General features: G+C 41.5%; 1 protein-coding gene across 1 annotated transcript in view; it reads right to left on the reverse strand.

Annotated features, from left to right (window-relative positions):
• sdccag8 (SHH signaling and ciliogenesis regulator sdccag8) overlaps positions 1-13,441 on the reverse strand; it is a 42,008-nt gene extending 28,567 nt beyond the window's left edge. Inside the window, exons 1-13 of the mRNA XM_080036290.1 lie at positions 13,305-13,441; positions 12,125-12,286; positions 11,862-11,947; positions 11,538-11,651; positions 11,317-11,442; positions 11,058-11,150; positions 10,660-10,724; positions 10,313-10,513; positions 10,034-10,172; positions 9,763-9,915; positions 9,219-9,353; positions 8,562-8,678; positions 6,748-6,890 (exon numbers count right to left, since the gene is read on the reverse strand). Of these exons, the coding sequence (XP_079892416.1) occupies positions 6,748-6,890; positions 8,562-8,678; positions 9,219-9,353; positions 9,763-9,915; positions 10,034-10,172; positions 10,313-10,513; positions 10,660-10,724; positions 11,058-11,150; positions 11,317-11,442; positions 11,538-11,651; positions 11,862-11,947; positions 12,125-12,286; positions 13,305-13,371 (1,601 nt within the window). The 5' untranslated portion in view covers positions 13,372-13,441. The remainder of the gene's footprint in view (positions 1-6,747; positions 6,891-8,561; positions 8,679-9,218; positions 9,354-9,762; positions 9,916-10,033; positions 10,173-10,312; positions 10,514-10,659; positions 10,725-11,057; positions 11,151-11,316; positions 11,443-11,537; positions 11,652-11,861; positions 11,948-12,124; positions 12,287-13,304) is intronic.
• Between the last annotated feature and the right edge of the window lie 896 nt (positions 13,442-14,337).

The raw sequence follows: 14,337 nt of genomic DNA on the forward strand, positions 1-14,337 counted from the left end.
TGTGTGTGTGAGACACTTGCTGGCAGCGCTTGAAGGTTCATTATGGCCCCCACCTCTCCTGAGCGACTGCAGCCCGCGTGGTGCCCCGGCCCTTTTATTCCGGGCCGTGATTGGACAAGGGCCTCCCGCCGAGTTGGTTTGCAGCAGTTTTGTCGCGCCCAGATTTCACTCCCCGCTCAAAGTGAGCCTCTGGCGGGACGCGGCATCTGCTGCCTCACCTTCCTCATTTACACTTCTCCGCCCTCACACACAGACACAGGCCTGTACGCCGCCTTCCCAGACCTTGCTATCACGATCTACAACTGAGGGGAGGGGGGAAAGAGGGAACCAGGTAGAGGTACAGACAGAGAGCAGCAGCGTGACAGGTTTAATAGAGTTTGGGAAACTTTGCGTATGAGAGTCACAGCGGTTGGTCTGGAGCTTTTTCATCTCTCTGCTTCTCCAGTATCCATCTTGTGATTTCAGGGTCACAGAAAGGAGAGGGTGGCCTTAAAACACAGACACGCTATCTGTCTGTCTGTCCTTCTAGCTCTGTCTACCTGTTTACCTGTCTAGTATACAGACTATATTATTACTATACTACTCAATATTGATACATTTTATATATCCCTTAATCAACAACAATTTCTAAAACTGTCAAAAGATGTATGGGAATGAGTCTCCAGACTCCTTCTTCCCGTATAGGTATGTCAAAGTGTTTCAAAAATATATAGTATCAAGTTCAACAGCTGTCTTACTTGCTGAGAACAAGCCTTATGATCCTATCGACTGCCAGGATGTAATTTAGCTGAAAGCTCTGCTACATGTGTTCATGACAGTCACACATCATATTTTATGAACATGTTATGTTTGGACATTTCCAGACCAACGAATCCATAGTAGAAGTTGTAGCTGAGAAAGTGACAGGAAGTCAACTTATTGCGTTTTCAGCTCCATGTCCATCTACAGCTCTGAACAAGCACCCTCATGAACATGGATTCTTGATTTCATGGGGATAACCAGATTTGGGGACTCGCAGACATTCAACTCGTCCAAACCACAAAGCAGGCACGAAAGGTCCCAACTATCCATGGGAACACTTTACGCATGCAAAACACACACATCTACACATTCACGCCTATCTGGCATTTGTTGAAACAGAAGTTATGCTGGGCAGTTTTCACTGCGGCCTTCCGGGATCTGTGATCACAACACAGGGAGAAATAAGGCCGGATCGAGACAAGGAAGGAAGAAAAGAAAGAAAGTGAAGAAAGTGAAGACAGGAGCAAACAAACAAAACAAACTTGGTAAGCCCTCTGCTGGGCTGGGGCCGGGACTGGAGTGTTTGTGTGTATGTGAGGCGATGTGAACAGAGTGGCGGGGATTAGGACAGATCCTGGGCTGTCCAACTCACAGCTGGCTGATGATCCAATCCTGGAGCGCAGCGCAGCGCACCAGCCGCCATGGGACCCAAAGGATGCGTGCATGCATCTGTGTGTGTGTGTGTGTGTGTGTGTGTGTGTGTGTGTGTGTGTGTGTGTGTGTGTGTGTGTGTGTGTGTGTGTGTGTGTGTGTGTGTGTGTTGGTGGCCGTGTGTATAGGCATGTGGAATCGGCTGATGTGCGAATCAGTGTGCATATTTGCAGGCCTGCAGTTGGACAAACAAATATAAGTATGGTGTGTGTGTGTGTGTGTGTGTGTGTGTGTGTGTGTGTGTGTGTGTGTGTGTGTGTGTGTGTGTGTGTGTGTGTGTGTGTGTGTGTGTGTGTGTGTGTGTGTGTGCGTGTGCATGTGCGTGTGTGTGCGTGTGCGTGTGTGTGTGTGTGTGTGTGAGAGTGTATATAAGTGTGCATAAGTAAGTGTTTATCAGAAAGGAAGGTAGGGCTATCAGAAATCAAACAGAGGATGTCTGTGCTTCATGGCTCATGTTTGAAGGCAGGCTGTAATCATTTGGGCCATGAGAGGAGGACAGAATGAAAGAGGGGAGCGAGCAAGCTGCAGAGAGAGAATCAAAGAGCTGTGTTCCAAGGCCAGTCATACGAATGCCTCCCAGCCTCGCTGCTGTGCTCTTACCCTCTTACAATGCACATAAACACAGTAACAGAAACCAGCCACCTACAGCTACAAAAGACTCATGCATGCCTCTGTAGTGAACAACAAGAGAGGGCAAACAGAAGCCTGACTACAAATGGATCTCGCGTAGTTATGCATAACCCCAGAAGGCCCAGAGATAGACAGAGCTATAGAGAGAGAGAGAGAGAGAGAGAGAGAGAGAGAGAGAGGTAAACAACTGCTTGGTTTATTTGTTTAGTTTGGGACAGCATGAGAAAAAAAAGCATAAGAACAACATGACAAGAATGAAAATGGGGGGGGGGGGCGTACTGGCCTGAGGATAAACAAAAGCCGGGGACCAAATCTCAGCAGGTGTGCGTGACATGTGGATGTGTGTGTGCATATACATATATCAGTGATTCTTGAGAAGTGGGACAAAACAGGGTGCAAAGTTGAAAAAAAAAACCCTATGTTTAGGCAAATTAAATGACATGTATGTATCCAACGTATACTAAGCTACTGAGCTAAGCTTTGACACAACCTCCCAGCTTTTGTCCTTTGTATCAAAATGGGCTTTTTACCTTGCCATTCCTTATCAAAATGGGTTTTTAGCTTGCCATTCCTTATTTTGCGTCAACACCGTCAGACACCAAAAAACACAAATTAATTTCCCCTCAATTTATGCTAGACCCATGAGATGTATAGTGATCACACAAATATTCACCAAGACTGACAGAGGCCACAAAAAATATTTTCAAAATGTATATGAATATAATTTTTTTTGACATCTGACGGTGTTGACATATTTATCATTTCTTAAACAGAACAAATTGAGTTTTTCTAGTAGCCATTTGGTTTTTCTGTTGATGATAGGTGCTAGTATGAACTACTTAAGGAAAATAAAATGATCGAAACATTTCATAGAACTTCTTCAGAAATTGTAAGTCGGTGTTGACGTATCATGGTTGTGACGCAGGACTTTCAAGATTTGGAATGTAAAATATTCTCAAACTACAACACTTATCAGAGCCTGTCTGACTCTAATGTGCTCTGCAGAGGTAGAATGTGACAAGAGGTCCTTCATAGTGACAGGCTGACGGCCTCCACACACATCCTGCGTCTACCTCTGGAGCGTGTCGCCTTACCTTACTGCTGCGTCTCTCGCACTTTTCTTGGCCACACCTGGAACGTTGCTGCAGCGCTGCTTCTAAAAGCCCTATCTTTCTATATAGAGTTTTCATAGATAATTCCCATTAAAAATGAAGTTCTTTCATGTAATTTATGATGCATATGATTTATATTGAGTCTGGACAGTAATCTGTGCGCCCCATTGCCTTTTTTTTCCCCACATTTTCGCTTGTTGGAAGTTTTATTTTGAATGGGACACACCAGGAAATGGTGAAACTACAGCGAAAGCTGCCGGTATGATGTCAAAATGACTCTCAGCAGAGTATTTCTCTATCAGTTAAAGCAGAGAGACCCGAGAAAAAAATAGGCGAGCCTCCTGAGGTAAAGGGGAGCGTCGCTGCAGACGTGCCTCTGACGGGTGTCTGCAGTGCGGCACAGGTTGGATGTGTGTCCGCTCTAGGTTGATTACACGGTCAGTGACAAAAAGTCTGACGCAGACGCGCAGTAGACGCTCAGTAGAGGTAAGATGTGTGTGGAGGCCGTGACAGCTGCCCCTTATTTTGGCTGATTGTATTACATTTGAATGAATTGTCTGACGGTGGTGACAAAAAGTGTCCCACCACCAAACATGAATGTGTTGAAGAAAAACAGTTTTATTGATATGAGAGATTATTAAGTGTTGCTTTTGATGAAAAAAAGCACTTTTTAATCATTGAAGTACATTTTTTTGTTTTTATTGCATATGAAAGATTGAAACCCTCTCTGTGGACACACTGTTTTGGACGTCGTGAGAAGATAACAAGTGTCATATATTTGACATAATAATGATAAAATTAAATTTAAGGGGATAATTGTGCTCCAGACATACTATTCTTAATCCCTAATAACATCTGCAATAAAAAAAAATTAAATTAAGATAACAGCAGTTACATATGGAAGACGGCCTTTTGTCCCGGTTCTCAAGAATCATTATATACTGTATATATATGTGTGTGTGTGTGTGTGTGTGTGTGTGTGTGTGTGTGTGTGTGTGTGTGTGTGTGTGTGTGTGTGTGTGTGTGTGTGTGTGTTGATGCTTGCTTTCTACTCTGTTTCCCAGTTTTAAAAACTGTGACAATGATCAATGGATGAATAGAAATACTTTATGGGCTTCTGCTGGACAGCTTAAATGTAAGAGATAATATTATAAACTGAATTCTCCTGTGTTTCCTCAGTACACCTCTTGCTCCAGAGTTCCTGTGTTTGTGTATTGTGTAAAAAGGCAACAAAAGAAGTGCCCCAAAAAATAACAAAAAAAAATATTTTTAATAATAAACATAACATTAAAATTGACACATTGATGACCTTTAGCTATGCTAATTAGTTATACTGATTTGTATGTATTTTATATATCTGAAGGCGTAAGTATGCTTCAACCGAGGTGCTTGTCAGATTGTCCACATATTGGTCTGGATCGGGCAAATAGTTTAACACATTCGTTTTGTACTCCAACATCTGATCAGCATGTGCTGACGACATAAATCAAATTTGTGTTTTTTTTTGTTAAAGTCTCGACAGAGTATGATCAAATATAATTTTCCTTCACCAGTACTGATGGTATACATTTTCTTCAGAACATTTAGAACATTTTCACTTGGAAATACATTAAAAATGTGTATTGTGGGTTTGTGTAATAGATTAAAACCAAAGCTATAAGCATGGTTAGCTCCATAAGAAATGTAGGTCTGCAAACTACTTTTTTGATCTTCTGTCATGTGACAATGCTTTGGGCACAGACATGAAGGTCCCTACAAGCTGTTCCTGTTTATCAACATGCCATTAACCCTCATCATCTTTTTGTTATGTATCACTTTGGATATGTTAACTGTTGTGTCCTCCTGATGACAATACTGATTGCTAAAAACTCTTGCTTTAAACATTAAATGTGATTCCCATGCACTACTGAAAGAAAAGAAATACCCATATTAAATCAGTTTCAAAAGTGGCTTTAACTAATGGCCAAAATTGAATTTGAATGGCGACAAGCTCAGCCAAGTCAACAGCTGTCAAACATCTAGTATGCATCTGCGGACAGATAAAACTATAAACTCTCTCATGCAAATACACCCGCACACATGGCGGTAAAATGGTTCAGTCCAGCGGCTGCTCTAGTACAGGTCAAAGTCATCATGTTGCCATATTAATATGCGTGTCATTCTCCACAGCTGGCTGCAAAATATATACACACACACACCTTATCTCACCCCTTAACACATGACAGACCTCCATGCAGCCAGTGAGTTAGCGCTGGCCAGCTGACAGACCAACACACTTAAACACAGGTCAAGTCGGGAGCTGCACACGCATACCAACAAGCTGACACACACGTAAACAATAATACAGAAGCTGACACGCACATAAACTAAAATAAAGAAGCATACACACACACACACATAAGATAACACAAACTTGCATCCCGCAGCCTTGAGCACCACAGGGCACCACCGCCACATCTGTGCCCATCTCAGACACCTCGACTTTGGGCAACGGGGGTGAGACAGTGCCCTGGGCGTCTGGCATGGGCTGGCATGGCCCTGGCAGTGGCTGGTGTGGAAGGGAACATCAGCCAGCGGATGACAGGAGGGAAAGAAGAGAGAAAGGAAGAATGCAGGTGGAATGCAGAAAATAAGAATAATTAGGAAGAAAGGATGTTGAAAGAGAAATGAATCATTTAAAGTGTATTGGATGGCAAGGAAAGACAGGGAAGAGCTGGAGCTGCAGGTTGAAAGAAGCATGTATGGATGGGTGGAATAAATAGGTGTTTAAATAACAGCAGAGGGTTAGGGGATCCATGGGATATATATGGGATGGAAAGATGCAGGAATAGATAGAGAGGGAAGATACAAGATGGAGGGAGCCGGTAGCTCCTGTTGTGAGAACGGGTGCAGGGCATTGGCAGGTGGCACTGAGGCCAGGCTGTCCAGTGACCATCAGCCGCACTTCTCTATATATGTGTGTGTGTGTGTGTGTGTGTGTGTGTGTGTGTGTGTGTGTGTGTGTGTGTGTGTGTGTGTGTGTGTGTGTGTGTGTGTGTGTGTGTGTGTGTGTGTGTGCCAGGAACAGAAGAAATGCTCTGGCGCCATTTTTGCTCTGCTGGAGCTGTTGCTGGGCACTGGCCTGGTGGCACAGAGTGGGCTGTGTGTGTGCGTGTGCGTGTGTGTGTGTGTGTGTGTGTGTGTGTGGTGGCATGCTTAACAGGATTAGAGGTGACCTGGTGAGGTCCAGTTGGTACCAGGACCATGGCACAGCGGCGCTTGTGTGTTTATGTGTGTGTGGTTTGTATAATAGGATTAGCCGTTACCTGGTGCGGTACAGTTGGTGTGCTGGTCTGAACTGGACTAGACTGGGCTGAGCTGGGCAGAGGGGAGAGTGTGTGTGTGTGTGTGTGTGTGTGTGTGTGTGTGTGTGTGTGTGTGTGTGTGTGTGTGTGTGTGTGTGTGTGTGTGTGTGTGTGTGTGTGTGTGTGTGTGTGTGTGTGTGTGTGTGTGTGTGTGTGTGTGTGTGTGTGTGTGTGTGTGTGTGTGTGTGTATAATAGGATTAGGTACTACCTGGTGAGGTGCAGTTGGCGCTGGGCATTTGCCAGCTGTTCTGCTAGGCTCAGGGCTTCGGCCTGCCATTGGCTCCCGTCCTTTTGGACTGCCTCCAGATGCTGCCGACAGCCAACCAGCTCTGAGCTCAGCCTTTCCACTTCCTGTCCCGCAGAGATGGAAGGAGGTGAGGAAATCTTTCACAACAACCCACCTTATGCCCTCAGACAAACAGAATGTTAAAGTATGACAAAAAACTCATTTAAAGCTTGGACAAACATTTTTTTGATCATCTCAATTTACAAACAATTCATATGTTCAAATTGACAAGTCCCCAAGTGTACCAGGGGCCTGTTGCATAAAACTAAGATAATGGATTAACCTAGGATATTTCGGTTATCCTGGCTTGCGTTAGCCTTGATCCGGTTGCATAAAAGCGGAGGGACATAAGTTACCATGGAGATTTATCCTTTACGTTTAGCCTGGTCGGGACCAGGCTAAACGTAAAGGATAAACTTATTCTGTTGCCTGATTGGCTCAGTCAGCTGTCACTCCGATCTGAAATCAAGGTGTTTAACAGTTATTCCATGATCTTCTGTGTACTGCTTTATTTTCATTAGCCTGTTTTAAGGTACCACATAAAAGACTGCATTGTCATTTAGTTAAATAGTTCTTCTTTTTTATTTATTTAACCTGAACCATTTATAATTAACTTAATTATAATTAGATTAAGATGCAATGATATAAATTATAATAATTTATGTGATAGTCTGTTCATATTGCAGGCTATATTTATACAACTGATTATCGATGGCAGATGACGTTGCATATGTGGGTCAAATAAATTCACTTTGTACTTATAACTATATCGAGGTGCATCTAAAATAAAATTAAATATCAATGAAAAATTCCTTTTTTCTGTAATTTAATTCAAAAACTTAAACTTAAATATATTCTATAAATTCATTACACATGAAGTGAAATTAATCTAGTATAAACATACTTTTCAGAAGGTCGACATTTCTGTATTATAAATAATTTTTCTGATTGGTTGTATGTAATATTCTAATATTTTGAGATACTGGATTTTTTATTCCGTGATCAATTAATCATCCAAAAAAAAAGGCCTGACATATTTCACTTTGTGTAATGAATCTATGAAAGTTTCACTTTTTGAATGGACTTTCCATGATATTAAGTATTTAGATGCACCTGCAGACTGCTCACTGTCAACTATTTTATCATAAAACAATGCAGGGACACCAATATCAGTCGGCAGAGAATACATCTGCTGTATGAAATGAACTGCCCCCTGATTTATGGTTTAAACTAGCAAGGCATTGTGGGAAAATGGGCCTTCTTTTCCATTTTTACGTCAGTAAATCTGTGTTCGATCTCTGGGTCTACTTCTGAAAGCTGTGGGCTGGCACTTAACAGAATTACTTACACCTGGCTTGACAAAGCGGGCCCTTTTGATCCTGGATTGGCGTTTATGCAACTGACTGATCCAAAGTGCCCAGGCTAGACTTCGTCAAGGCTGGCTTTATCAATCATCCCGGATATCTTTATTCCACTTTTATGCAATAGGCCCCAGGGCTTCTCTCTCATTAGTCAATATTTCCACTGGACAGTCTGGAAAACTGATGGTTGTTGAAATGATTTGGGAGTTTAGATATGAATAATTGAGGGTTCTTGATCTTGTTACTTATGCATAAAAAATGCAGACTTTTAATTATCGACTCAGCTAACTACTCATTGGCTGATTTAAAAACTCCTGAAATAATCGAATACATCTAATATAAGTCAACTAATCCACGGGTGGATTGCAGACGTACCTGCATAGCCTTTTCCATATTTCTGCCGGTCTTGGTGTTGAGCTCTCGGAGCTCTCTCTCTGCCTCCTCCTTCTTCAGTTGGGCCTGGCTAAGCTGATATCGAAGATCCACACAGACCTAGAGATAACGACTGATTAAAAACAGCCAGTCCTACGATCAACAAATATTACTTCCTGCCTATTCCTTCATCATTTGTCTTTATTTTATCATCTTAAAATATCATTATCTTGGAGGGTATTTCCTTTTGAATCATGTATTCAGTCACTCAACAGAGTATGTAAATCCTTGCCATCCACTATGCAATATGTCACTGCTTTGCGACCATTTGCATGAATGTATTCCCATACACCTACTTCTGTTTACAAAATTAAAACCTGAAATACTTGACATGCAGCTTGGTTATTTACCTTATCTTAAACATATTCTTGGAGTCATGTTGAATTTACCCTTTCAACAACCAAAACTAAAATGATGAAATAGATAAACCTTTGCTGCCATCCAGTGGATTTATAAAAGCCTTACAATTAGACAATACAGATGGCTTCTGTGTATTAGGAGTGCTCTTCACCTCTATCCCCTCAAAGTTGGTCATCTGCTTTACATGCTTGCTTTTTCTGCATTTCTACTTTATGTTTTCATACAAAACGCACAGTGTACCTTAGTATTATCTTGTTCCTGATTGGTTAGTTGGCGGAGAGTTTCTTCCAGCTGATTGGTCAGTGAGCTGTTGTCTCTGTGAGCTCTGTCTAGCTGCCCTTCCAACTCAGCAACACACTGGGAGAGGCTGGACACCTGATACACGGACAGGCACGCACGGACACACACACACACACACACACACACACACACACACACACACACACACACACACACACACACACACACACACACACACACACACACACACACACACACACACACACACACACACACACACACACACACACACACACACACACACACACACACACACACACACACACACACACACACACACACACACACAAGAGTTTCATTTCAGTCAAATAGAGAATAATTTATACTTTCGCCAAAAAAAATTATCGATTTACCTCTAGTCAATAAAAATCATAAAAATAGGATTTTTTTATTTATTCAAGTATAGTTCAGTACTTCAAAGCAAAAAGATATGCTGGACAGAATTACATACATATACAATGATTCTCTATAAAGAAAGATTTACAGCCTGTGCCAGCTCCTCTTTTTGTTTGCGGGCTTCAGCTCGGCCCTCCTCTCTGGCCTCAGACAATCTCTCCTGAAGGACCTGAGCTTCTCGTTCTAGCTGCTCCCTCTGTCGAACCAGCTCCCTGGACAACTGCTCACACTGCACCTCCGCCTGCATGCATAGAAATGAAATAGAAGATTTAGAAGGGGTAACCAGCCGCAGTAGGAAGAGGAAACAACAAGTTAGAACTTAGGAATCTTTTAGCTGGAGGTTTAGATGTTTTTCTGACCCTAGCTTTGTATAGATTTGCTTCTTCCGCCATCTCCACAGCCTGTTTGACCTGGAGACACGCTGACCACTCCCTCTGTTGAGCCTCCTGCTGACTGGCTCGCACAGAGCGTAGAGCCACCAGTAACTCATCACGCTCCCTACAAGATTGATAGACAAAGAAATACAAAACCTAGGTTAGAATAAAAGACACATGATTACAAATGTTAAATGTTGCTAGGTATGAAAAGGTATCAATAGCAATGCATGAAATAAACAGTGTGTGTATGTGTCCACTGACTTTGTGAGTCTGTCAATAGCCTGGACATGCAGGTTTGTGTGCGTCCCAGCCAATACAGCGTCGTGCTGTGCACACTTCAGGCACAGTCCTGCCACACGGGGCGCCCCATCAGCCCTCAGTGCATTGGCAGCCTGTTTCTCCCTGTGTCTCAGAAGAGCCTTCACCTCCTCACACTCCTTACGACTAACAGACAGATCCTTCCTGAAGATAGAAGCAAAAGATGAGATATTTGAGGAAAAAGAGAAAGAAAAGCAGTGAGGAAAGGAGATGAGTATTGCACTTTTAAATGCTTAAGCAATAAAAGAAAAGAAAAAGCCTAATTCGCTGGCCCAACTGCGTACACTTACCTGAGAGAGATGACCTGAGCCTCCAAGCTTTCAGTCTGGGCCTGGTAGATCCCTTTCAACTGTTCCTGACCACAAACATTTTCAGAAGAGAATATGAACAGTATCATGAAAGTAAACAGGAAGGGATGCGATGAGATTCTGATTTTGCCACAATTCCCCAGAAGTGCTGTATGTTTGAGCACTAAAAAAATATATATTTCTGTGTGAATTATGGTTTTTTCATCTTAAAACCCACATAAAATATATAACATTTTGAAGTAACATATTTATAACATTATTGGATATTTTCAAGTATCCCCACAGAATGTAATGACTGCTGTGGGTTACAGACAAAGGAGGAGAACTGTAACAGTAACTGGAAGAGATGAGAGGAGAGAACCTATTATACTATTACCTACCAGCTCTTTTTTCCATGTTGTGAGTTCTGCTTTCTGCGGCCCGCTGTGGCCTGGACTGAAAGCTATGTAGCTGCTTCCTACACTCTCGTTCACCTGAAGAACACATCAGCATATTATAAAGAGCCCCTTTACCCAAATCACCAGGCTTAACCCGAGCTCAAGTCTGTAAACAGTTCTACCATATGTATGTAGTTTAAATATCCTGATTTTATCTCTATCTCACACACACACACACACACACACACAAAACCAATATTACCGCAGAGGTTGGGATTGTGTAGTTTTTCAGAGATTCATCCACAGTTTTGGATTTGAGTTCCGATTGAAACTTCTCGTTCTCCACCACCACCACTCTGATCCGCTGTTTCATCCCCTGCAGCTCTTCCTGAAGTCACGTACAAAGAAAACATTTATTAAAAACAAATACCGCCCCAGACATTATAGAATTTATGTCACACAGACATACATTTATGCACATACCTTGCATAATTTGACCTCTGCTTCCAGGTGTTGGATGTACTCTGACTGGTTGTGAATCATTGGGACCAAATCCTGATAAGAAGGCAAGCTGGACCTTCCCTCCTGCTGTACTCTCTAACATAGGAAAGAGACAATTAACAACAAAAAAAAGAGGCAAAACACAGCCGAATGGAAAGTTAATATTAATGTCATGGATAAGCCTTAATGATTTATGACTAACTAACTAACTATGGAGAATGTTTCCTATTCGGAAAAATAAGTTGGTAACAGGCTTTCGTTAGGTTTAATTAAATGAAATGTTTATCAAAGCTGCAACACTTCTACCTTGGATGGAGACTGTTTCTTTGAAGGAGAGAGAGGAGAGGGAATGTCTCGGCCCTGCTTCAATAGAAGGCTCTTCAGTTGATTAACTACAATGCCAAGAGACACAGACACAAACATGTAAAAACAAACACGCACAAGAAGAATTTTATTATTACTTTGTCTGTTGTCTCTCAACGAGATTACGAGTAGGGAAAACCCCCAGGTTATGCACCAGCACCACAATGTCTTTATTGAGACAGACTAATCCCTGCATGGTTCTTCACCTGCTTCGCTCTGTGTCTTTTGGCTCCATGCAGCCCTGTCTTCTTGGGCCGAGGTTGTGAAGTGTCTGCCATCACTGCCACTGAGCTGCTCCATCTCTTCTCCATCCGGGTGCAGCTGCTCCAGAGTGCTGCCCAGCTGCTGTAGGCTATGGTTGGCCCTCTCTACAATCAAAACACATACACAAAAAAATTTTTTTTTTTCTTTAAGTATATCATTTCTACTGACTGACAGCTTAGTTGGAGTCTGTGAACAATCAGAACAAATTGTTTTAACATAAAATAAAATTCAGCAAGCACAGAACACAGAAGTGGCAAAAGCCTTGTCCATCACCCACATGAGAGTTAGAGAACAATGTGTGACATACCGAAACTTTCCACATCTTCAATGAATATAACTAACAGTTAATATTAGTATTACTGGATGAACTGAAATCCAAACATAATCTTGGTATTAGAAATTACAAACCAATTGGATAAACATACAGTTCCTTGCTTATAAGGACAGTCCCGATAATAATATATGTCTTTTTCACAGCATATATTTCGGCATGTTACAGGAGGAAAAGCACAGGTGCAAGTAATGACATTAATTAATGATAGATTAGTTGCACCACATTTAGCTGATGCTATTAATGTGTGCCATGAGTGACATTTTGTTCACTAAAAAAGTGTGGGGAAAATATCTTAAATTGTCAAAACAAGCAGTTGGATTAATGTAGCCTACATGAATTTCAAGAATGTACTTTAATCATTCTGAAAACCAGCAATTGTTTAAAAATGATGTATCAATCATCAACCCGGTGTCCTGCCAAATGTTTTATGAGTCTATCAATCAATGTAGTTAGTGTTAGCTATCCTGATATTTGAGCAGGCCAAACTAATGTTTGTTTTGTTTGATATATGCGAATATATGCGAATTTGTTCATATCGGGATTATTTCCCGTCACTGAGGAACAGTTTCCTGTCACAGCAACAGGTGGCAGTGACAAGACTAATAGCATGCGCTTTCCTCTTGGTGCCGTAGTTTAAATAACACAAACACAACTAGCCTTTAGTATGCCATTTTGTAAATAACACACTTTTGACACACACAGCTTCAGCTAACACAGTTACTGTTTATTAGCTAACCATTCAACGCCTCAGTCTTCAGCTCTTATAGCACGTTCAAACGTTAACTTACGTCTAAGCTCCTTTTGGTAAGCACCCAGGTGCTCAGCTTCCTCTTCGTCTGAGTCTAGGGGTTTCATTTTTGTGTATAAATAAATGTAAAATAACAATATGTTTCTGACTAACTCAACATGCTAAGCTAAGAGCAACAACTACAACAACAGTGCATCGAGTCTCGTGCTGTTTGTTTTAATACACATGCGTGCCCCGGGGGCGGTGTTACCCTTTACTATGATTTAACTTGTGTGGCCGCCCGGGCGCGAAATCAAGCCGGTGTGTACCGTGAACATAAAATGGCAACAATCTCCACTTCCGTAAACACAATCAGACCCCGGGAGTTGTAGTCTTTGTTTGTAGTCACGCCTGCGACACTGGTGAATACGGTGTGTGTTTGTAGGCTAATACTATCTATGGTGGCAACTCAACACTTATTTGTACAAATAGTGTATATAAATATATAGGCTAATTCATATAATTATCATAATGCAAAGTTTCTGTACAACTACGCATTTCTGAGTCTCCTTTGTTAATTATATTTGAAAAGATGAAACTGTTGGCTAATTATCCCCCATTGGTCTGATAATAACAGTTTGAGAACTAAGAAAGAAAGAAAGAAAGAAAGAATATATATATATATATATATCTCAGCTGCTGCTTAGAAAAGGGTCAGACAAAGGTAACCATAGATACATCTTACTATTGCACAATAACATAACTTCCTGTCAAATGAGCCCCGACTGTACTTTTGATTTTTGCAACATTTGGGGTTTCAACAGAGGAGGCAGTGAGTCACACATTGTTCATTCTATAGACACTGTGCTGTAATCTAGAGTTGACATATTCATTCACAATTCTTTGTGGTAGACTTCAGATGTTTAAATTTCATCCAAACAACCTTTCAGAAAAACTAAACAAAAAATTGATTCTTGCATGTCCCCAATGACTGATTTTTTGGGGGAAGGAAACAGATTGCAAACATGAAACTGAAATATAACCCATTTATAAAGTAGATTTGTAAACATTTGTACAGCTCTTCCTTTCAAAGA

Source organism: Ammodytes marinus (genome assembly GCF_949987685.1).
Source record: "Ammodytes marinus genome assembly, chromosome: 11".
Classification (NCBI taxonomy): domain Eukaryota; kingdom Metazoa; phylum Chordata; class Actinopteri; order Uranoscopiformes; family Ammodytidae; genus Ammodytes; species Ammodytes marinus.